General features: G+C 30.7%; 1 protein-coding gene across 3 annotated transcripts; it reads left to right on the top strand.

The window, feature by feature from the left end:
* Positions 1 to 149: 149 nt before the first annotated feature.
* LOC129220029 (inhibitor of growth protein 3-like) lies at positions 150 to 25,576 on the top strand. 3 transcript variants are annotated; one of them, XM_054854359.1, is made up of 3 exons: positions 150 to 318; positions 6,527 to 6,652; positions 24,035 to 25,576. In XM_054854359.1, the coding sequence occupies exon 3, from the start codon at positions 24,095 to 24,097 to the stop codon at positions 25,328 to 25,330; it is 1,236 nt and encodes a 411-aa protein (XP_054710334.1). In that variant the 5' UTR covers positions 150 to 318; positions 6,527 to 6,652; positions 24,035 to 24,094; the 3' UTR covers positions 25,331 to 25,576. The 3 variants fall into 3 exon arrangements, with proteins under 3 accessions (XP_054710334.1, XP_054710335.1, XP_054710336.1); XM_054854360.1 differs by lacking the exon at positions 6,527 to 6,652; XM_054854361.1 differs by lacking the exons at positions 150 to 318; positions 6,527 to 6,652 and adding an exon at positions 14,368 to 14,405.

Here is a 25,576-nt window from a genome sequence, read left to right as displayed (position 1 = left end):
ACATGATCTCAATAAATTTTTCCATTATTGAGTTTTCAGCGCTTTTAAAACGTTTTAATTTTTGAGATGGTAGTTAAAAATGCTTCGAAATTTACGAAGTTTAAATTTGTTCTTTCAGTTATTCATTAGATAACTAGTGGCAACGGTTTTGTCATGGCGTTTAATGTATGCCACGTCAGTTCTACGATTTCAAAATTTTAAACGAATTTTATTTTTAACTGCCGAAATGTTAATGTTTCAACAATATTTGTTGTTCAGCAACTAATAAAGTACTGAAAAATATAAAGACTTTCTCATTACGATATAAACGATATTAAGGTGCGTAACAACGCAGTCGAGCTTACTGAGCTATTTTTGATAATAAAAATAAATAAGTTCTTTGCTGCAAATTAATAAAATAACTTTTACGTTTGTTTTTGGTTCATTATGCATTCATTTATTTTTAAGGTCTGATTGCTATTTATTTATTATTCTGTATTAGAAGTGTGCTACACACGAGGTGAAACAAAGAACATATTCTTTGTAGTTATATATACTGTGTGTAAAGAAAAATAATAACGCTCCACTTCGATCGTCTATTTCACCCTAATAAAGAAGTTTCCTATGAATAAAATAATTTAGAATTTGCGTGGGTTTGTTTTCTTTTCTTTGTAAAGTATTTATTGACTGAATATATTGGTTAAGCAATGGCATATATTTTCATGAAAAACATTGATACGCCTAAAAAGGATACTTAAACACTTTTTCGTAGCCCCGCTCTAAAGTAATTATATTTCTTTGTAACCGAATACGTACTTTTTTACAGCTTGTTGATAGAAAAAGTAAGTACGCAGATGGAAATTCAATTTTATGTAAAATTGTCGAATCTTATTAACAACTGCCGATATTCGTGAATTTAATTAATCAATCAAAGTTGCAAAAAATAGTACTTTTTTCAATGCAAAGTATAGACGCTGACGGAAGTCGGCACCTAAGCAATTGATTCGTGTGGGTTAAAGGTTTTCGAGTCTTAAGATTATACGAACACTTTAATTGCAATTTTAGTCGCTAATGACGGTGGAAAAATAACTTCTAAAATGGGAATAGTTAGTTGCTAGATATATATAACCCTTATAAAAATAAGGCAGTGATAAGATTTACCCTGGATTTTCAGTCTAATGCATCCAAATTTAACCTGTAATTGAATTTTTTTCTAAAGAGCACCATAATGTTTTCAAATAATAAATACAAGTTAAAAAAAAACAGAAATCAGTGTTCTCTTGAATAGACTAAAAAGTACTGCTAAGGATGAATTTAAAAATTAAAAAAAAACCTTTTTGTGCTGCTTAATAAGCTGAATTTTAACAGCAGTTATGAATTTGCATGTGGAACTTTAAATTTCAAATTTTACTAAACTTGCCACATTCATGATATTCCACACATTTGAGCCATAAGTATTTTTGTGTATTTCCATAAAATTCAAATTTAAAAGAAATATAATTTTTTTTAAAACTATAACTATTTTTCAGTATAGTAAAGCAAAAAAATTTTCAGAAACATGCATAAGAATTTATTTCTGGAGGGGCCTTTGTCAAACAATATGAGAAATATTAAAACCTTACTATAAATGTGCGGTTTTAAATTTCAAATTAGGAAGGGGTTCGGTGCCCTTGTCTTCATTAGTTTAGAATTTTCATCTAGATTTCAGTAGTGTACTTTGCATTTGAGTTATTTTTGCTCCTAACCTAGAATTTATAATTAGCTAAGTACTTTTTTCGTATTAGTTCTATGAACTAAACTTATATTTTATCAATAAGGTTTTGTATATCATTGCCTTAGAGCAACAGTAAGATATATAATCCCCCTGAAATAACACGAAGATATCTTACTTACTATTGCTCTGAGGCGATATGTGCATATAACATATTAATGATCTCATTCTCATGTTTCATAAAAGTTTGTATATTTTCAATGAATTTTAAAGATTCTTATGTGTATATATTTTTTTCTCTCAAGTAGTACTGTACTTATTCCATGAGCAGTACTTCATATTAACATTAAACAATTCAAAATGGATAACAAGAAATATCTAATGAAATTATTGTTAAAAATAGAAGTTGATTTTTGATGTGAGCTTTTCATAAAATGAGTTTAAACTTATGCTTGCAGTGGTTTATAGATGAAATTTTTATGATTAAGAGTTGTTTGTCATCAACTAATGCAATTTTATTCTTTGCAAAAGTTACATAATATTTCAAGTTAACTTTCATAAATCATATTAAAATAAATGGTTGTTTCTAACCTATCTATAGTAATCTTTTTTTTTAAATAATTTTTCTTCTTGTTGTATTTTAGTGCAAAATAGAACACAGTGCAATTTAATGTATATATTACATTGATGATATTTTTTATCACGACTGAAAAAAGTATACTAATACGTTAGATCTGTACGTTAAACAGTGCAACCTGCACTCTGTGAATATCTTCTGTATGTTCTAAACATTGAACCTATAAGAACTTTTAAATCATTTTCGTAAATTACTGTAAAGTTGTAAATGCTAATATGTCAACCTTATTCTCTGTTGAAGTGGATTCATATTTTTTAGTAGTGCAATGTTTTTTTTTTTAAAGTCTAAAATTGATATTTTTGAAATAGAGCCACATTTACTGTTTGCAATCCTTTTTATTCCTTCCTTTTATAGTTTTGTAGTTCAAAATATGTGAAATAAAATTCATTTCACTGATAATTTTTCATGAAAAAATTATTATCACCATCTTAGGTATTAGTAAGATGTCATCAACCGCATTTAAGGGTTAAAACATTTATTTAACTGCTTGGAAGCTCCCGCATATATTTTTTAAATCACACCTAAGTGTAAGGACATTTGTACCAGAAACAATCGTTAATTTTTTTTTCCAGTGTACTAGACATAATTCTTTACTCTTATGTGGACTAAAAAGAGTTTAAAATGCACAGATAGACTAATACTTTTCATCATTTAGTATGCAATTAAAATGTAATTCCAGGGTCGCCAAGAGTACCATTTACAAATGAAAATTTGTGTAGGCAAGTTATAATATACAATCAAGCCTTGATATATCAAACTTCCTAATCTTGAAATTCTTGATGTCTTGGGGAACAAACAAATTCCACAAAACTCCTATATATTTTCCATAGTTATCTCGAAATTTATTTTATGAAACAATTGTTATGTTGAAATTTTTGCACAGAAGCAAGTTTCAACTGCCGATTTTCCTTGGTAATTTTTTTAGCAAACCAGTTAAGAAACAATTGCTTGCAGTTTTTCTTCCCTTTCCCTAGAAATTTTGAGCACGGGATTAGGACAAGATAATAGGGGAGTGAAATTATGAGGGGCTTGCTGTAGTCCTTTTTATCTCGGTGTTACCCCAGAGTTTAGGTTGTTAGTGTATTTCTTCAGAAGACATTGCCTACTTTGAGGACAGAGGTCAACTTTTCATTAGTTTTCAACCTAAAGTGGAAAATGCATTCATCATCATTCTGCATTTTTAATTCCTACAAAATAACTATCGAAAAGGTTTTGAATTTGGCAATTGGTTGAAGATAAAATTAGAATTTTTAAGTTTGTAAATGAAAAAGAGGAAAGTCAAAATTGTCACAAAAAAAAAAAAAAAAAAAACACCAGGTTAGTGAGAAAAACTATGATGAAAGAAATTGGCAAGAAATAAAAATTAAGAACTCTGCTTAAATCCATAAGCAGCTTACAATCCAGCTAAACAATATGAACCAGTCAAAAAGTTGAATACTAGATACGTACATCGAAATGGGATGTAAATACATTTCAAATCCAATAAAATTTTGAAGAATAACTTGTTAATCGCAATGCAAAGTGTCCGATAGTACATATAATATATATATGTGTATAGCGTATGTGTATTAGTAAGAGTTATTAGGGTAATTTTTTCAAAACCTTGATAGCTCGAATATTTTTCTTATCCTGAGAGATTTAAGATATCTAAGCTGTACTGTAATTAATATTTTAGAACCCATGCTTGAGTAAACTCTTAATATATTATAAGTCTGCAGTACTTGACCATTCCCCCCCCCCCCCCCCCCTTCAGGTCCCTCATATCATGACAACTATTTCACATAAAGCCGCAGCATAAGAAATCATTATATGAACTCATAATTTCTTACTTTAATTTATTTATTATTAATGTTTGATAATGGTGTTGAATTCATAACAAACTGGTTTTCTGGACCTAACCAATATGTGATTGCTTGATAAGTCTGAAGCTTTTCTGGCTGCAGATTGAGTACAGTTGCACCTATGTCCCTGTTTAAATAGCAACCTGTAATTGAGTGGGCTATTGCAACCACTCATTTAAATGCTTTGCAATGGATACTAAAAATTAGTTTTGCTCAACATGATTGACGGGCGTTTAGTATACTTGGATAATTTAATCAGTTGATATGCATTTGATATATAGGGAGGAAAAATTATAAGGGATTTTTTTCTACAAAAAATGAACAAATCAATCCTGATTGTAAAACATTTTTTAAAAGTTTTTCAGTTAGAAAAAGTGAATTAAGCAGAAAAAATTTCCAGTTAATACTCAAAGTATGATTTTCCTACCTAGTACAGTACCCGCCTCTAATAAAATCACAGGATTATAAAATCAGCTGCTTTTTAAAATCTAATCTAGAAGAACAGAATCATTACAGTATCGAAACATGTTAAAATCATCCTTTAATAAAATCATTATCGCTGTTTTATAAAATCAAACTTTTGACCATCATAAGTAAAATATTGATAAAGAAGCACCAAGAAGTGAAGGAATCAGTCTCAGAATGTGTGGAAATCTCATTGCCAAACTTCAATACATGTCAGAAAATCGTTTGATGTTATACTATGCACTATAGAGCAAAGAGGAAAATATAAAGTTGAAAATTAAAAAAACATTTTGTTAACGTTCAGACGATATTGAATCTTTATTCTTCAATTTTGTTGAAATATTGGCGCATTATTGTTTGATTAAGACCCTTGTGCAAATAAAATAATTGAAAATTACAAAACATTTTATTAACTTCCAGACAATATTGAAGCTTTATTCTTTAATCCTGCATTGTTGTTTGATTAAGACCCTTGATGCAAATAAAAGAAATGTAGGTACCTCATGTTTATTTAAAATGTCAATTCTATTTTGCAACACTTCAACTAAAGACAAATGCATACTTGTCAACTCGACTGTTGTTAACAGGAGGCTCCTGTTTTTTTGCTTCCATCTCCTGATTTCCTGTTTTTTTACGATTTTCTCCCGTTTTTGCAGTTTTTTCAGTCGATCATCAAAAGTTTCACTCTCTTCTCAATAGATGACGCTCTTTTCTAGTCTTCCAATGTCAGAGAATAAGAATTTTTTCAATTAATAACTCATTTAGTAAAAATTATTTTTTTAGAAGCTTTCCACATTGCATGTTCAACAAAGCACATGCTTTGCAAAAAATTGCAGCAGATTTCAATCCTTTTGCATTTTGAAATTATTTCAATTATTTTTAATGTTTGAAATTATTTTAACATGCGCTACCCAATACCTACTTATTTTATATTGTATTTTCATTATCTAGTGATTTCCTTTTTTGTTTTTCGGATTTTAGTAATTAAATTTTTGTAGCTACTTTTCTGGTAGAGACTGGAGAATGTACAAAACTTTAAGCAAAGTCACTCCTTATTATTTAGTTTTTCCTTTGCAGTATATTTTTCTTGATACTACCAATTTGCTTACATTTGCAAAAAATCCCCATTTCACTTTAAATTTAGTATTCATGTTATTTAAAAGCATAATTTAATAATTCTGTAGCAAGGATATGTCAATGGTGAAACACCTATATACTCCTAGTAAAATCTCCTGTTTTTTTTCCTTCGAAGGTTGGCATGTAAGCAAATGAAAAAATTAATTTTGTTTTTAGAGTATTTAAACTTAAAAACCTTTCATTTTTAAATGAGTGTAGGTATGCCAGTTTAAAATCGGCCGTTATATAAAATTAAATGTCATCAGAACGAATGTGATTTTATTAAACGGCAGGAACTATACTGTTAAAAAGAGAAATGTATTAAATATCCAATCCTCAGACCATCAAATTTCCGCAAGTTTTTTGAAACAGTTTTAACACATTAAAAAAGGATCCGCAGCAGAAAATATTTTTGGATCATACAATCACAAGAATTCTAGTAATCAGCTGTAGTCAATAATATTTTTTTGTCTGAGTAAATATGTTTCATGTGATAAATGCTACAAGTGAACACTATTCATAGAATAAACATACATTGTAGGAGGGACAACTACTGTTTAGGCTTCTAAACATATTCAAAGTTAATCAAAGAGTCATACTTTCTCTTTGAAACGTAGATGATAAAAACAACCTTCGCAAGCATAATGTTAAATTTTATTGACATTTTAAAATGTTGATGGAATTGCCAAAAAACTAATTGGTAAAAATATTTATGCTTGCAATTTATTAATTTAGCGACTTATTCTTCTCATACTTAATGGCTATTTGTGTTGGCAGTTCACTCAAGGAGGTTTTCTGCACAGAGTCCAGAAAAATCAACTGAAAAAATAATTTGCCATTTTATTTGCGACTGATCGTTTACAGTAGACATTGTTTCAGTTATAAAGACATATATCTTATCAGGTAAGTAAACAAAACTATCAAATTTTCATGTATGTGCATGAAAAATTTGAATAATTTACATAGAGTGTATTTTACATTCAAAATTGAAATTTTCTTTTTTTTAAAAAAAGGTCTTTTGCTCTAAGTTACCTTTTTCATTTTAGAAGTTGTTCAGTGTTTCCAAACACTTCATAATTAACCACAGTGTAATCGATAATAAGTCTTCTAAAGTACACTGACTTTTCTAAAATATAGTAACTTATAGAAAAAAGTACCTTAGTATATAATAAATGATTGTTAAAGTATAACAGTGAAGTATGTAACAAGTGTCAGAAATATATAGTTGATGCTTGTCAATAGTTTTAAATTACAGAAAGCCACTTCATCATAACAAAATATGAAATTTGGTAAACAGCAGTCTTTTTCTCTTTCTTTTCTTTTATTTATTTAGCACTATCAAGATTCGTTTACGAAATTTCACATTTTGAACTGATAGTAGAACTTTTGTATGCATTAAAAGAGATTGAATAAATGAACATTTTAAACATTAATATGCCTTTTTGCCCCAGTCCTACTTTTATGCAGTTTGTAATTTTATGTATTTGCCAGTTGTTAAGCAGGGCTGGCAAGGTTTTGGACACTACAGTAAATACTATGGTTTTTACTGTCCTAACCCCTGCGTTCAAAACTGTCCCAAACTACATTTTTAGAGAAACTATTTAGTGATAAAATATCAAAAACAGAACAAAATGCGTCAAAGTTATGTTTATGTTGAATATATTTATGCAATGCAGACATTCAAACATAAATATATATGTAACTTATTTATACAGCTGATTCTAGGCTAGTTACATAGAAGTTGAATCCTTCATTAAAAATTTGAATTTGTGCGCATGAGTCTTTTTTTTTTTTAAATTTTTTCTTCTATAATAGCAATCAACTTTTTCAACATTTATTCATTTCTGCAAAAGAAAGTTCAAAATATAGTGCAATAAACAAAAATTTTTGTAGTTACAGAATCCATTATATTAAAAATATGAATTTAGAAAAGAAATTGCACACATTTTAAAATATAAGTGCATATATTTAGTCATCAATTTATTGTTCTTTAAGCTATGATTTAAAAAAAGAATTTCGTTAAAACATCATTTAAAGCAAAAACCATTAAAAAATTAAACTTTTTTTTTGCACCTAAATATTACACATTCAATAACATTTCTTTGAGAAAAAATTGAACTGAAATTAGTTTTGGTAGTGTTGTGAATTTCCTTTCATAACTCTACCAACTCTTACATAAGGAATTTTTTATGCGTTAGATTTAGTTGCATTTTTAAAGAGTAAAATAATTTTTGATTGAACATTTTGGAGAAAAACATTCTCAAATACTCATTCATTAAAACTTATTAATATTTATGCATTATGAATATTGCAGTAAACACAAAGTGATTCGGTTACACCCCTTTAGCCTTAGGATTTAAATTTTTGGATAGTTTGACACTTTCAGGTAGTTTTGGACTTAAAAAAAAAAAAAAAAACCACCCTTACTGTCCAAGACCAGTTTTGGACAGTCCAAAACCCAACCCTGGTTCCAAGGACTTTCAAACACGAAGTTGAAGTATCAATAACATGTACATTTAGATGTGTAATAAGGTTCCTTATTTTGATTTCCATTTTGCAGGGGTGATTGTGTTCTGGTATTTTACCGAATTTCCGGTATTTTCAGACGTATTTCCGGTATTTTTATGTCTGAATATACCTGAATTATGTTTTTTCTTTTTTTTTGTTATGCTTTTATCTTCCTACCTCCGCATATTTTAAAATTATATAATACTCATCAAATATACCTGTAAAAGCCTTAAGATGGACAAATGTCAAGATAATTTGTATAACATCAGCTCAAAAGTAACTTTGTAACCCATTAAAAATTTAATCAAACGCACACACAATATTTTGACTCAGAACTATTTAATACTATGGCGAAGGTGCACTTAAGTGAGAGGGGCGAAAGATTACCCCCCCCCCCCCCCCCCCGTTCTCGCTTTGAAACTTTCAGGTATTTTTTGATGAACTCACAATCACCCCTAATTTTGGAGTGAAACCCTGCAATACCATGAGTATTAAAAGTAACAAAATATTTAATTTCAAATTCAGAGCGTATTATTTTTATTCTGTGTGAGTAATGTTTTGCTATGTAGTGTTTTAACCCTTTTTACTTGAGGCCTCTTTTGCTAAGACAAAGCAGCAACACTAAACAACCAATCAAATGACTTAAAGGTACCTAAGTGCAAAGGGTTAATAATGAACATGATTTTTTTTCTGGGTTATTGAAAAGCTTCAGCTGTGTGTGTATTATATTTATATGCATGTATTTGTCAATGACTTAGTACTCTAATGAAGTAAGTAAACAAATTTTGCCGATTTTTCAGTAGAACAATATCAAAGTCTTATATTTTGTATAAAAACAAATTTACTGTCAGTCATTCTGAAATCTTAGTATTCTCATAGGCGGATTTATGGGGGGGCGAGGGGGGCAATGCCCCCCCCCCCCCGGTCTTGGGAGAACTTTATACGTAGTAGCAAACATCTTCCAAAACTAGAGACGTACCGAGTAGCACTTTGGCCGAGTACCGAGTACTCGGCCTTTTACTACTCTGCCTAGTTACCGAGTACCAATTATGTTTTAAGTAGAACCACTGACACACATGTGATGAATTTTGAACTTATTGGAATAGTAGTATAGACCTCCTTGTCCATATAATAGTTTTTAAAACCGAATTCCAGCTGAAATTTAAGTACGCATTACATAAACAATTTTGTTTGTGTCAAAAATTTTACAAAAAAATTTTTTTTTAAATAAATAAATAAAAGGTATGATAATCAAGTTGGAATTATAACAAATTACAGTAAAACCTTTCTAATGCAGACACTAACAGGACAATTTTTTTTTGTATACTTTTTTTGCATAATTTTTAATAAATAAGTTTTATTTACTTTGGGGACATTAAAATAAAGATTTATTCCATTGAAGCATTACAAAGTTCATTATTCTCAAAATTTAAATTTGACTTATAAGTTTTAATTGTAAATGACTGCAGAATATAATGCTTGCTCTTTTTTTTTAATAAATTTTAGTATCTGTCTTGGACAATATTCAATTTTTTAAAACTACTCGGTATTGGTCGAGTATCTGATCAGAATTTCGCCGAGTACCGAGTACTCGGCAACCGAGTAGTTACCGAGCACTCGGTACGTCTCTAAAAACCTTAAAAGAAAAAAATCATAATTTTTTTTCTTTTTTGAATAGTTCAGAAGAGAAAATGAAGAGAATAGCGACCGTCTTTTTCTAGGGAGGGGGGGGGGGGCACCATACATTGTATTACAAGTAGTAACTGGGATGCAGAAATGTGTTGAAAACGACTACTTTGAACTGAAAGCTATTAGGACAAGTATATAAATGAAAATATCCACTGAACAAGCTATGTATTCAGCATCAATACTTAAAATAATCAATGATTATTTCAACAAATTAGAAACTGAATAGAAGATTTAAAAAAAAAAACTGATTTACCTATAAACTAAACAAACTATAGCTTAGGGCACCCGCTTTGTTGAATGCCCCTAACTCCTGAAAATTTCATGATTTATTCCACAACAAAAGAAAGAAAAAGGAAAGAACTTGAAAAAATAAATTTCTTTTTAAAGTGCTTGAAAATCTTTAAAAATTTGGAAAAGTATGGATACAAACTATAAATTTAAGCATTTATAACAAATGGAAGGGGGTAGAGGGATAAATGCCGAAATATGTTAAATTTAGTTCCTTGCCTCATCCTGCATCAAAAATGTAAAAATCGTGGTTCTCGCGTTTATGTAATACTAGCATTCCCGTACCCGGCATTGCTCGGGTAGTGGAATTAGCTGGGGTGTTAACAGTGCTTGGTGCACCTAGTTTCGAAAATCCCCTGTAATAATAATTACTTATTTTAATATATAAAAATCTTCTGTGCGGATGTTTGTCACCATAAGGCTTTTAAACGGCTGGATCAATTTTGATCAAATTTTTTGTGTGCAAGCATGGTTTCGAAGCGCGATGGATCGAATCGGAAACGTTTTTGTTAATTAATTAATTAATTTGAACATTGGATGGTTATACCTCCCAAATGATTAATATTTATTTTAACCTATTGTTGAGCGAGAACTGAAATAAATATTTAACCTGTTGCCAAAGGACAATAAGAAAGCCAGTTCTGCTTTTTGGAATGAAATTTCCTACTGTGATATGTCAATTGAGAATAGATAAAACGTAGAGAGAGAATGAAGCTTTCCATTTCTTAAAAACAACGATTTTAGGTCCCGTGATATATTTTAAAGTAAAGTAGTGGATGGTTCACGCAAAATGTGTGTTCTGTCGTCGTAGTTGAACCATGTGACCGGATCGGTGCTTTAGGTTTTCTTAACCAAATGATCAGAAAGTACCGCACCTAGCAACATTTGTTTCTCGGCTCAAATCCATCTGAGTTTTGGCACCAATGTCAAAAATACTTTAAGGATTATCTAATTAATCAGTACATTATTAAAGGATAAAATGATGGAATTTAAAGCCGAAACAAATTTTATTTTCGTCCAGATAAATTACAACAGGTTAGTTCTGTACACAAAAGATCAGTGCAGTGGACGATCTTTATCTTTGGTGGAAAGAACAAATTAGGCAATATATGAAGTTTAAAAAGTTTTCGTTCAAAAGATTGGAGCGCTAATCGATCGGAGTTGGCTTCGCTCACTTATCGGCTGGATTACAGTAACGTGGTGGCTTGGCGACTTTGGCTGTAAACAATAGAGTTGTGTGATCATTTGTTTACAATTTAAAGCTACTGTTAATGTAATTTATTGTATATTTTGTTTATTTGGCGAATTATTTCCAATTGCAAAGAGTTGCTTTTCGTTTTTAAAGAGTTTTTAGTCATTTTAGTTGAAGAAAGCGTTTATTTTACATCGTTAGGGGTGGGGGAGGGATGAGTGATTTTCGCTTATTCAGAGAACTGTTTTTACCTTTATCATTTTTTATACGATATCTTTTTCATTGTTTTCTTCTTTTTCATATGGGGGATGTTGCAACAGGATTTCCCGTTTGTTTTAGATGGGTAGTTAGTTTTTTACACTTAATATCTGAGGACGCTTTTTATCCTTTGAGTATGGCTGAAAGAACAAACCATCAAGTACGGGAGAAAAAATAGTTAATAAAACAACTGCTCAGTGGGCATTAGATAAATCAAGTTGTAATAAATATACGCATTCTGACACCAAGCAGCTTAAAACCTTTTCTTTTTACTTATTTTTTTCAACAAAACTACTTCAAACACTTGATAGTTTATTGACATTTTTTTACTTTTCAATTTACAAAGTTTGAACAGAACAACGTCTGTCGGGTCCTCTAGTTACCTATAATTTTTCCTAATTTTGGGAGGATCCCGGGGTCCCTGGACTCCTTATATATATGCCCTTGTCCGTAACCGATCTTTAACTGTTATTAACGATCCTTTTAAAGTATTGATTATCTTTGCAAACACAGACCATCCACATTTTATTGTTATACCTATGTTTAAGCAAGAACTTCTTTGTATATAACATTTTTAGTTTTTTTCCCTGGTGCTATAACATTGGCCGAGTGAAAAAAGTCTTCTCTTAAATCGATCCCTGCTACTTTTAATGTATGTCCTTGTGACTTATTAATGGTTATTGCAAAGCAAACTTTAACAGGAAGCTGCACTCTTCTAACTTCAAAAGGATAGTCCGCCTGTGATGATGTTCTTAAAAACTATGTTTCTAGTTTTGAAAAAATAAAAGCAAAAGACAGAAATATTATGATTTGACTTGAGAAAAGCCTCGAAGAATCACGTGAGAAACAAAAACAATATCAAATTTATAGTTCGCTATCGACCAAAAGTTGAGATGAAGTACTGAATAATGATTTGAATGGAGGAAAGCCTTCGAAAATAAGGAATTTGAATTTCAATGATAGGTTTTAATTTCGCAGAAATTAAGAGGTTTTAATTAATTTCTCCTGAACTAATTGAGATTTCAGAAAATCCTTTCTTAGTGGTTACTTTCCTAATCATGCGGACATGCCTGCCAAATTTCAAGTCTGAAGCTTCAGCGGTTTCGGCTGTGCGTTGATATATATATATATATATGTATATATATATGTTATCTCAGGACATTGATTTTTATATATTAAGATTACTTGAGATAAATTTTTATGACTCACATTTTTCATATCTTGCTGTTTATTTAATCCCAAACGCAGGGCAGTATTTTTGAAATTCTTTTGTATGGCTTGCTTCTACCTTACTTCTACTGCCAGTGGCGCACACAAGGGAGGGGTCCAGGGGGTCCAGACCCCTCCCATAGGTCTTGCTTTTTTTTCCCTATTGATTGCGATTCTATGTATTTAGTATGTAGATTAATTTCAAACAAAGGTAACAATGATTTCAGTTCTAATAAGTGAAAAAATAAAATCCTATGTTGAAAGATTTTTACAAGAGTTGTACATTTTTCCTTTAAGAAGCAGGATTATAATTGAATACACTGTAATAATCATGTTTTTAGTTTTGTAATTACAGATTGAAATGACATTTTCTGAACTTGAATCCTTTTTTTAATTATGAGAAAAGTAAAACCGTAAATTATTTTGCTTTCTTGTTTTTTATTTAAGTATATTTCATTAAATAATGCCATTTTTTTAAATTTAATAGTTCATTTTTTGCTGTTTTTCGTTCTTATGAATCGATAGAATCAAGTCAATATGTTTGAAGTTGACGGCATATTGGGGTATGATATGAGAATGAGGCTTTCGACCTTGGACCCTCCCCTTGGAAAATTCCTGTGTGCGCCACTGTCTACTGCATATTGTTAATCTGTTCAGCCCGGAAAAAAAAAAAACCACCACCTCTATTCCTTTTTGTTTTCTGCACAGCATGTAATTGAAAAAAAAGTTGTTGCAATGAGAAATCTATATTTTTTGTCTTTAAAACTTAAAAGAAGTTGTTTCTTACAAAGTTTGAACAATACTGTAAAACCGTACAATCTAGTACAAAATTTCACAAACTGGAAAGGGCAAATGAAGAGCCTTAAATTATTTTAATTGTTCTCGAGCCCTTGAAACAGATTAAATGAGTCTTTGAAATTCCTAAGCAAAGGGTGCTTCAATTTTATTTCTTATCAAGTATATAAATTATGAATTGTCCAAATGGGCAGCTTCCTCGCTTTTTCTCTCAGAGGACTGCTGTCACTGATTTGTCAACCCGAAGACAATTTTTACTGTTTATTATCGTAATTCACAAAACAGTATTTTGCTATTGTTTCTGAGATTTTGGTAGTTCTAATTACTCCTTATAAGGCTTCAAAATGCAGATTTTTATATCTATTTTACAAAAATTCCTCCGGGGGAGAAACCCCCAGACTCTCTAAAATTGGGTAGGTTGTTGGTAAGTAAAAGTTGTACCGGCTACAAAAGAGACCCAGAACCTGAAAAAGCTTAGGGCCACGAAAATTAAATCAGCCTTGAATTACAACTAATATTGCTCAAAAAAAAAATTCCTGCCCCCCCCCCCCCCCCAGGAATTCAGTCTTAAATCCGCCTATGAGTATTCTGTACATTAAAGCTTCGAAAAATTTACAAATCATGATTATATCCATCAGCAGGGCTGTCTGAAGAGCTGACGGTGCCCGGGACGAAAGTTTCCTGATGCCTCCCCCTCCATACACACAGAAAAATCAAGTTAGTGAAAACATCACTGTATCATACGCATGAACGCGCCTTATACTTGCATTTTTTAAATATTAATGCACAAAATAATCGGGGGGGGGGGGGGGGGCTATGGATAATATAAATTAAAACACAAGCAATGTGAATCTGTTTCTAATATAATATCCCAAATTCTTTTCGAAGAATGGAAATGTTAAAAATCCAAACATTTATCTTGTAAAATGTTGCCCCACAAGATAAAACAATTAAAACTGAATTAGTTACTCATATTGATCTAACTAAGAACACGAATAAATAATTTCTTGATTATAAATAGAAAATGTATTTATCGAAATTTATTAAATTTAAATTTTGATCTGAACTCATCCAATGATTCTTTTCAAGAGTTTTTTGGTTTGACCTGCAACATTTTAATACCAGCTTTTGTTTATGAACAAAGATGTCATTTTTTTTTTGCATCAAATTATTGTAAGCTTCCGGGGAAAGTCCCCCAAATAATTAACAACATCGAAAATCGTGTAGAATTGCATTTTTGGAGCTTAAATTTCAGAAAATATTCAGGCAAGGGTCCCCATACCGCCTTTCTTTTATATTACAAGTAATAAGTTTTTTAAACTTACAAAAAAATTTAATTGGAACAGCTCCTGAATATAAACTGCTTTTTTTTGGACCATTATTTTGAAAAATTTCCAGTTTAAGGGCTTCAGTTCATCCTTCCCTTAAGTCATCAATGTTTGTCTAAAACTTTATTTTTGAAACTTTAATTTTGAAAACTTTCAGGGCGGAGGAGAAATTGATTTCAATTTATTTTTAAAAATTGATCAGGGGAAAGCCCCGAGCTCCATCCCTTCCCCTAACGTGGCCTATAGTCCCGTTTTTGAGGCTTCAATTTTTAAAAATTTCCGCTGAGACACCTATACCTTTTTTCCACGTAGCGTCTGCAAAGAAAGTCTAAAATTTCATTTTTAAAACTAAAAGTTTCAAAATTTTGCCCGCACTCCACTTTGATATAATTTTTTTTTAAAATCAGGCCCCCTTAAATTTTTTTCTGGTTACGTCACCACACGCAGGGGCAGAATTCTATTAAAGTTGGTGGTAACTAGACAAATGAGAGGTGCCTTTTGTTTGATTCTAAACAGTTATATTCTCAGAAATTGTATCTGCTTCAATGATGTAAAGCTCACTTTTTTCATGGAACCCCTGGTGTTTCAGTAGTTTGCATTGGCGTCGCCAGTGTTTTGTTCGGAGAGTGGCCAGGTTCTTACCTCAAAGAAACTACCACATTAACTATTTGTCAATAAACCACTCATTAAATGTACATAATTATAAACCATTTTCATTATTGGTAATTGCGAATTATTATTTCTTTTTGTAAAATAGCACCAGTACATTCCTTTTGTGATTCTGAGAAATACTCAGAATTTTTAAAGAGCATAAATAACCAAAGAATTTATGCATGAGTTATATGATTAAAATATCTTCTTAATTAAGAAAAGAAATACTGATGTGTTTTACTTACAAAAGTGTTAATAATTCACTTAAATTTACGCAGAAAAAGTTTTTAATAATTAAAATTAAAATTTTAAACATATCTCCTATTTTTAAAAAATTCTTTATTTATTTACAAATCAGAGTTTTTGATGTCATTGTGTGTTCCATCAGACAGAACTAGAGTTGCTGTATTTATAGGGGTAGGGGCCTTAGACAACTAAACCATTTAGATCCTCGTGACCAGTACTCCTAATGAAATTGGTCCTCACTCGTTAAATGCTGGAATTGGCCTTTCAACTGCTGCCACAGATACTGGGAGAGAGGCTAGTATCAAGGGCAAAATTTTTGAAATTGATGTCCAAAATCGTAATTTATGGTAATATTTGGTAATGTTGTAGGAGAGGGACTTGGGGCGCTTTTCCGAAATTTGTTCAACATTGAAGCCACTTTTAAACTATTTTTGGCGATATTAAGGAGTCAATAGCTTCTTCTGAAACGTTTTCAAAAGTTCAACCGCACTTCGAGTCCCACTGTTTCTAGCTCTATTTTCGCTTTAAAACCCCATTTTCGTAATCTAGCCTCCAGATACCTCTAAATACGTTACATTAAGTTAAAATCTGGAGATTGAGGGGGTATTTTCTAAACTTTAGGACAATTTTCGAGGCACTAGACGCAAACGTTGAAAACCGTATGCTTCTTATCGTTATCTTCATTTAAAAAAAAGTTGTTTCCGATAACCAAATTTTCGGCTAAGAGTTTAAAATTCATTTTTAAAATATTTAAATGAACAGCATGATTCATTATTTCATCAAAAAATTCCAAACTACCAAGTCCTGGTGCTAAAATGCACCCTCACACAAAAACACCTTCACTGTCCTAATTAACTGCTCCAACTAAGTTCTTAAGATTAAGTTCCTAATTTTTTCTTCTACTTACAGTTATACAACAATTTAACCAAAAATGTTAAATTTATTTTTATCTGTAAGTAAGATGTGATTCTAAAACGTTTTTAGCTTAATTATCATTGATTTTGCGGCGAAAAGCGTAAGCTTTCTGTTTTTCGCACGACCAAGAAAATTTTTTCGGAAAGAGGTCCCGTTTAATCTAGCTAATCAGAGAACTTGACAAACAATTTTAAATGAAAATTAAATGTAAAATGTTTCATTTAACTCTGCAGAAACTTTTACAGCACTCAAATGCGTATTTTTCATAATTTTTTTAACTTTAAATCTCCGATCACATTTTGTCAACTTTGCCGGTTGACCTTTTTTAACCTTGCTTTCGGTCAGATTCCTTTCTTTAAAGCATTTTATCAAGCACTTTACTATACAAACAAATAAATTAACTAATTTAGAGTCCTTTCAAACCAATTTACCACTACTGTGGGAAATAAATTCAAATTTTGAATGGTGTTTGTGGGTTTTTACGAATACCAGCCATTTTACAGTAATAAGCACAATATTAAGGAATAAACAAAAAATTAAACCCAAATGACTCTTAAGGGTCAACACAATGCAAAAATATTAATAAAATGGCATATGATAATTCTAATCATGAATTTATTCGAAAATATTTGAGTGTATGATGACTTTTGTGGCGTGTTATTTCTCTGTCTCTTCGTTTTCTGACCCATTTCATAAAGAAGATTCGTCAATATTTTGAAAAAACCAATGGGTTGTATTTAGAATGACAAAGGAATGATGTGAAAAAATATTGAACTTCATATTCGAATTCAGTTTCGAGTTATATTGGTTTTTCTAAAAAATTTCAAAGTGTACGAACACTTTTGGGAGCCACTGTATATTATTCAAGTTATTCAACAGCAAACCATTCGAGGGGCCCAATAGCCCCCTTCCGTTTTTCTAGTGTTAATAATTTTTATCATATTAGTAAGAAAAATCCAATTGGTTGTGAAACATAATTTTTTAATTAAAGTAGTTTAAAATTAAAGATTTTACAGTTACATTAATAGTAAAATACAGCTATTCCAATTATAAAATACGTTGCTAAAGAAATTGAAATAATTTGTAAATATATATATGTATATATATACCGTATTTTCCTGTATATAATCCATGGATTATCTGTTAAAAAAGTGTAAAATTAATGAGGTGCGGATTATACACTGCCGCGGATTATCTCTACATTTTTTTTTCTCATCACCAATGCATTGAACATCAATATTTCCAGCAGGATTCCCCATTAGAGATCGTGAACCCTGCCTGTATGTTGGTTATTTTACATAGCTTGAATGTTTTCTTCTTAGCGCTCGTAAACCTTTGCCTGTATGTTGGTTGTTTTGCATAGCTTGAATGTTATTCTTAGCGATCGTTAACCCTGCCTGTATGTTGGTTATTTTACATAGCTTGATTGTTGTTCTTTTGCGATTCAGGCTACGTAAAATAAAAAACATACAGTAAAAAACGTAGTCTATGCACAAGATTAGGCTGTTTGCTCCTTTCTTGACTCTTTGTCTTCAAGTAATTAGCGTACTACAATGACAATTTTGAGAAGAGATCTTTATTTTTTATATTATTTTGTTTTTTAATATTGAATATACCTCCAAAGTTATTACTTCTTCAAGTTTTTAGTTTAGTTGCTATTGCTACAATTGTATGTTACACCAAAACTTCATTTTTTTGCATCGTATTATCCGTGGATTATACGAGGTTTTTTTTTTTTTCAGGTCGATTTTAGAACCTGCTGATTATACGCCGCCACGGATAATATACAGGAAAATACGGTAAAAGAAAAAAATACTACGATTGCTAAAGAGTCAATCATTCTATTGGCACATGACTAAATCCATACTGCTGTGGGCAGGTCAACGGTTGCAGTATCTGCAGAAATGAGATTTCGAGATTTTTGAAGAAATGCGTTTTGGATCCAATACTAACTTTAGGGAAACGTTGGAATTAGACTTTTTTTCGCACTTTTTCTTCAGTGGAAACCAAATAAAAAAGTTCATACAATAAAGCTAATAATGGATGACAAAAATGCAAAAAAAATTGTAAATAAAAATTTTACAGTTGCTATCTTTTACCTCTCCATGGTAGCAAAATGAAATGATCTATATTAAAAACAATTATATACTAATTATCAAGCTCTTTGTTTTTTTGTTTCCTTGACAAAAAAAAAATTCACTCCTTTTTTTCTATTTTTTAAACAAACCCCGCATTATTCGGCAAGCCAGAAAATTTGAATTTTCCAGCATGTTAGTCAACCTATTTCTGGCATGCTGGCTAGTGCAGGGTGATATAGTAGTTGGTTGATTAAAAACCGGGGCTGTAGAGTCGGAGAGTAAATGACAGATTCCTTTACCTCAAAATCATTCAGACTTCTGCAAGCAGGGCAGATTTGCGGACTCTGACTAGTGGAATTTTAAACCTTCAGCTCCCGACTCCAAGGACGGATACAATACCTCCCTCAAGGGAGGGGCAATCGCCCCTCCCTTGAGGGACTCTTCACCGGTAGTTTTTTTGAATATGAAGTTCACAAATTTAGACGACTTTCATTGCTGTTGAGAGAAGGGAGGTTTGGATTTTAGACCTATCCTGGAACTGTTTCGGAATTAATGTCCCAAATCTTTGTGATTAATGTTTTTAAATCAGTATATACATAGTAAAAAGTAATAAAAATCAATCGCCCCTCCCTTGAAATATTTCTGAATCCGTCCTTGCCCGACTCCGACTACTTTACCTCAAAATCCGACTCTGCAACACTATTAAAAAACAACAAACTCAAAAGCTACAATGTAAGAAAATGATAATAAGAACTAAAATTATGTTCTCTTAATATGTATTTCTTTGTAGCAATATTTAAAAAGTGGTGTAAAATTGTCTGCATTAAATAAATTACAAGTCGAAATTTTGTGTTGTGGAAAAGTTTATGCATACGAAGATTCTCAATTACTTTAGACCCTTGTAAACACCCCTCAAACTGTTTTAAACCATTCCTGAACTATACATAACCATTTTTTGCATATAAAACTGAATTTTTACTATATTTTTTTACGATGCACATGATCAATAGGAGGAAGATATATAAAATAAAACAGTACGGCGTGCACAGTAATAGCGCAGGGTTCGTATTCTCCTTATAAACTGCTTTTTAAGAAAAGAAAATAAGGGCCTTAAAACTGCTGAATTTTGCTATTATCTCCTTACGAACTCCTTATTCTTTATTCTACATGACGTTAAAGATTTTCTTCTATCGCCAATCCGATTCGAGTGCTTACATTTTACCGGAATTCCGCTATTTTTTGGTCTGTTAATACCGGATATCCGATTTTTTCGTTAGACTATTTTCTTCCTCACATCCGAATTTTTTTCCAAATTTCTGATGATTATTTCGATAATCAATAAAAATATAACATTGTGTAGTTTTGTTATAGTACCATTCTGAAGTTTTTTCGCTTTAATAAATTATTTTACTTGCCGTTTTTAGACTCTTGATGCTTTCATTTTCATTAAAGCAATCTCTTTGCATCCGATATGAGAATGGAATTTTTCTGATTTTTGATGCTTTTTTAGAGGGCAAATAAATGAAATTTCTTTCATTCCTATAAAAATCACAAAGTTAAAATTTTCAAACCAAATCCTGCGTCCTTTATGAGAGTCAAAAAGTTAAAATCTAAATCTCTGGTTTAATTTGATTTTTGCTTCAATTACTCCGATTGTTATTAGTAATACTTTTATTGCAAAGCTCTAAACTTCAATTTTAAAATAATTTATTTAAATAAATTCTTCTATGTGCCGTTTTTTATACTTATAACACGTTCACTTTGAAAATCGCAGTCTCTTTGCATCCGCAATGGGTATAAGATTTTTTGCATTTATGATGCTTACTTTGCCTTGTGAAGAGGCAAAGAAATTAAGTTCATTTGTATTTTCATTAACATCATTAGATTGAAAAGTTTTTAACGAATTCCATGCTCATTAAGAGTGTCGAATGTCAGAAAGTACGGAATCGCTGGCTGAAAATTATTTTTTTTTGAACATCTTTAAGTGTTTTATTCCAGACGTAACATCTGTAGTAGGCAAAATTTGTAATGTTTTGAATTTAAAAAAAGAAAATCCGACTTTTTTTTTAATCTATATCATTTTTTTTTTCCTGATTTTAAAATTTGTAGACGTTAATTACAAAACATGAATAAACATCATAACATATGAAAGAGCAACTCAATAGCTAAACAGTGGAACAACTATTTCCTAGAATTAATATTTGCATACTTTTTAGAAGAAAAATTCTTAAAATTAGTCAGTTTTCCATGTTTATCAGTGTACAGTCACACAGAAGTTTTGAAATGGTTTACAAAACTTTGATCAATTTTTGAAAATTAAAATAATTTGTACAATTTTTCAAAAGGATCCCTAATGTTTAAATGGAGTTTTCTGTATTTCAACCTCGTATGAGTAACCTTATGTTTCTATGCCAAAATCAAACACAAGATTTACAGAAAATTGTTCGTTGTGTTTGAAGTTTGTTCTTTTGTATCCTGTAAGTCTTTCAATTATTTTGATAGTTGGAAGTTATTTTAGCAATTATTTTATTTTTTAAAGTCTTTTTTTTTCTGGTTAGGAAATTGTTAGTACAGTTGAACTTCCACATATTGAAATTTTCTATGTATCGAACATAGAAAAATTGTTTCTATATATTGAAAAACTCTCTATATATCGATTTTTTTCGAGACATTAGTAGGTTTTTTTTTCGACTTTAGACTGTTTATCTCATGAAAAATAAAAGGTTAGGGGAGAAAATTATGTTCACTAAAGGTTGCTCTGAAACTCATAAGGAACCTGGGGTTGAGGGGTGTGTAGATAGGTCTTTGTTTCGTTCTGGAGTTCTTAAATTCCCTCAAGCTTATTTCAAATATCTTGGTACTTGTATACTATATAATTGGTTGCAACCAATAATACAGTAAAATCAGTTTCAAGTTATCCCTATTGCCTGTTGATCATCATTCCTAGTCTTTTTAGCTTCAGTGAAAATCAATCAAGTTAAGTAGATTGATTTTTTTACTTTTCTCTCGATTACATTCTCAAAACAAAAATCCCGTAATGTTGCAAATCAAGTTGAATTGCAGAAGAATGAAAATGTATGAAGTCGCAAAAATGTAATTTCTGTTATTTTTTTTAATTATTAACTTTCGTTTAATGCTCCTATAAATTAGAAACTTAAGTTTCATACACGAAAATTAGCTTTAATTTTAATGTTTTAGGAGATTTTTAGTATAAAATAAGATTGTTTCTATGTATCGAAATTTCTATGTATCGGAATTTTTTTCCGGCAATTTGATACTTCGATATATGGAGGTCCGATTGTAGGTGTTTTGTTTTTGAGAAAATACTAATTTTCAATCAGTATCAGTTTTTTTAATTAATTTTCAAAATATTAACCCCCTCCCCCTTATATTTGAATTTGATTCCATGACAGATCAAGTCTAAGAAGCAGTAATTGCATATTTTTGCTATGCTATAAAATTAGTATTTTACATATTTTTCTCATACGTTTTAAAAAATGCATCTTTAAACAAGAAACTTATCCTTAAAAAGTAAAATGAACTCCTACAAAACTCCTTACTTCTAATTTTCAAAGTTGCGTATGAACCCTGTAATAAAATGCTGCGCTATAATAGTATTTTTTATTCATTTATTTTCTTTAATTCAGCCTTTTGATATAGTCACCAACTTGTGCAAGAAAGAAACCTCCATCCTAGAAATGTTTCAAACAAATCTAATGATTGGAATATTTTCACGAATAAAAACTGATGATAATTAACAAAGTTTGCCGATATATATCATGAGAAATACCATATTTGTTTTAAAAATATCATGATATTTTGATATTTATTTTTTCAACTACAGCATTTTCAATACAAAAATGATTAATCATAGTAATTTTATTTTTTATTAAAAATATAATCAAAAAGTTATGTACTATATTTTTATGATGTATTAATACATGATTAATATAACGAAGTAATATAATATTCCTTTTTTATTTTATGTTCATAAATATATCAGCAATGTGACAATTGTAATTCATATTAAAAGCGCCTAATTAAATATTAAACATTGGTCAGAAAAAAGAGGAAAATGTCTTACGACAGCACACCGATTAATGCATATTTTTTATTTCTGAATCATACAACTATGTAAAGAAGAAAAATGAGTAAAACAGCTAAAAATGCTAAATTAACTCCACTAAAAATTGATAGAAATGTAAAATGAAATATTAGATATAAGTAATGAAAGAAGTCTACATATGTATAAGTAATGAAGTCTACATATTGTAATAATGATATAAGAAAATAAAGAGTAATTTGAGGATGCATTTAATATTCTGAAGACTTGAGTTTGTGCTGATTGAAAATATCTGATATACAGTAAAAACTTCTCTAATGCGGACACTAACGGGACAATTTTTTTTTGTCCACAATAGAGGAGTGTCCGCAGGACAGGGGGGTTAATAATGTTATTTGCCTCTGAATTGGGGAATTAAAAAATATCCGTATAAGAGGGGTGTCCATTAGGAGGGGTTTTACTGTATATCAAAATATCGGATATTTTCAAAAATATGATATTTTCGAACTCTGATAATTAAATAAGAAAATTTCACTATCATGCAATTGATAGCTTGTGAAATAAACCAAAAAGGAAGCAATTTTGATAAGTAATATTTTATCCCATAGATTAATGAATGTTAGTTCTAATTCTAAGAAAGCAAATTGTTCTACTTCCCATGTTGATTAATCTAAACTCTGGCAGCTGAGATCTGAGGATTTGATTTAAATTCTAAGAATGCCATAACAACTCTAAATTAAAATATGATTTCTACATTAGTTAATTAGTTGATACCAAAATTGTCCTGTGATTCTGAACTTCATTTCATGTGATGAGGTATTTGGGTACTGGCCTGCAAGTTTTGAAAAATTTTCAACTGCTCTTGCATCATTTTGATTATAAGTGCAGTTTCCAAAAAAAAATTAAAAATTTTAATCATATAATTCAACATGCAAAATGTTTTTTGTTTTCCTCACTTTATGTATTTTTTACTAAAGCAACAATGCCAAACATGAATTTTAGTATCTATTTTTTTTAATGTGGTACATGTAGATTATTGTTTTAGATTGTGTTCTTTTCTTTTAGGAACTGCAGTTTAGAACTTTTGGAGCTAAAATATATTAAAAAAAGAAGAAAAACTTTACAATGTTGTATCTAGAAGATTACCTAGAAATGATCGAACATCTCCCTCAGGAATTGAGGGATAGATTTACAGAAATGCGTGAAATGGACTTGCAAGTACACAATGCAATGGATAATTTAGATGACAGAGTAAAACAGTTTTTCCCAAACGCTAAGAAACTAAAGCCTGCTGAAAGAGACGTTGAATATGAGAAAATTCGGCAAGATTATTACAAGGCCTTAGAGGATGCTGATGAGAAAGTTCACATAGCAAACCAGGTATATGATTTAGTAGAACGATATTTACGTAGACTTGACCAAGAACTTCAGAAATTCAAAATGGAGCTTGAAGCTGACAATGCTGGTATAACAGAAATTCTAGAAAAAAGGTCTCTTGAACTAGATAACCCACCTCCCACTTCCAATTCTCTTCCAACAATTTTTTCTCGAAGTGAAAAAAGGAAACATGGCCAAATTTCTATAACATACACTCCAGATAAACAGATTGGAGCAGAAAAAGTGTTTTCTACTATAGCAACCGAAGCTATTAGGGAAACAATAAGTGCAAATAGGGTAACCTTGCCAGGCCATTCACCTTCTTCCTCATCAAGCAGCAGTAGCAGTTCAACCAGTTCAGCTCAGGAAAGGACACTAGTTTTAACGCCACAGACAAAGGGTACTTTTGGAGGAACAAATGCTCTTGCAGCAGCAGCTTCACAGGCTATTGCCGCCACACAGCAATCTCTAAAGAGAGGTAATTCTCAGAACCAGTCGAATCTCATTCAGCAAGGTCGGCGTACTGCTAGTCTGAAAGCTAGTTATGAAGCTATCAACTCCGGCCAAAATCTTGGTAAAGAACTAACTTTAGGAAGTCGTGAAATAAATTCTGTAGCTACAATTCCTACAAATATTGCTAGTACAATTGCACTGCCTAGTGAACCTAAAACAAAAGTAAACAAGAAAGCTCGGACAAACCAAATAGTTGTTCCATCAGAACCACCAGCTATGTTAGATGATTCTGAAGATTCATCTGCCATAGATGAAAGTATTAACTCTGAATGGAATTATGATCCAAATGAACCTAGGTATTGTATATGCAACCAAGTATCATATGGTGATATGGTTGCATGTGATCATAAAGACTGTCCATTTGAATGGTTCCATTATCCATGTGTAGGAATTACTCAACCACCAAAAGGCAAGTGGTTTTGTCCGCAGTGCTCATCTTCTATGAAACGACGAAATAGGAAAGATAAATAAATGCATTCCACTTAAAAACTATTTACTAGAGCTTTATTATGTGAAAACTTAAATTAGTATTTTAAAACATGCAAATTTTGAAAAGCACAAGCAACCAAAGACCATCTACAATTGTTGTAGAAACAAAAAAACTATTATTAATATTTTATTTCTGGAACATTCATGCTTCGAAACCTACTTCAATTATTGCTACAATGAACTATATATATTTTTTTTATCAACCAAACATCCCCATTAAAAATTATA

The sequence above is a fragment of the Uloborus diversus genome, chromosome 4, assembly GCF_026930045.1.
Source record: "Uloborus diversus isolate 005 chromosome 4, Udiv.v.3.1, whole genome shotgun sequence".
In the NCBI taxonomy this organism is placed as follows: domain Eukaryota; kingdom Metazoa; phylum Arthropoda; class Arachnida; order Araneae; family Uloboridae; genus Uloborus; species Uloborus diversus.
Note: the sequence above shows the minus strand (reverse complement) of the source record. Positions and strands in the feature narration are given on the sequence as shown.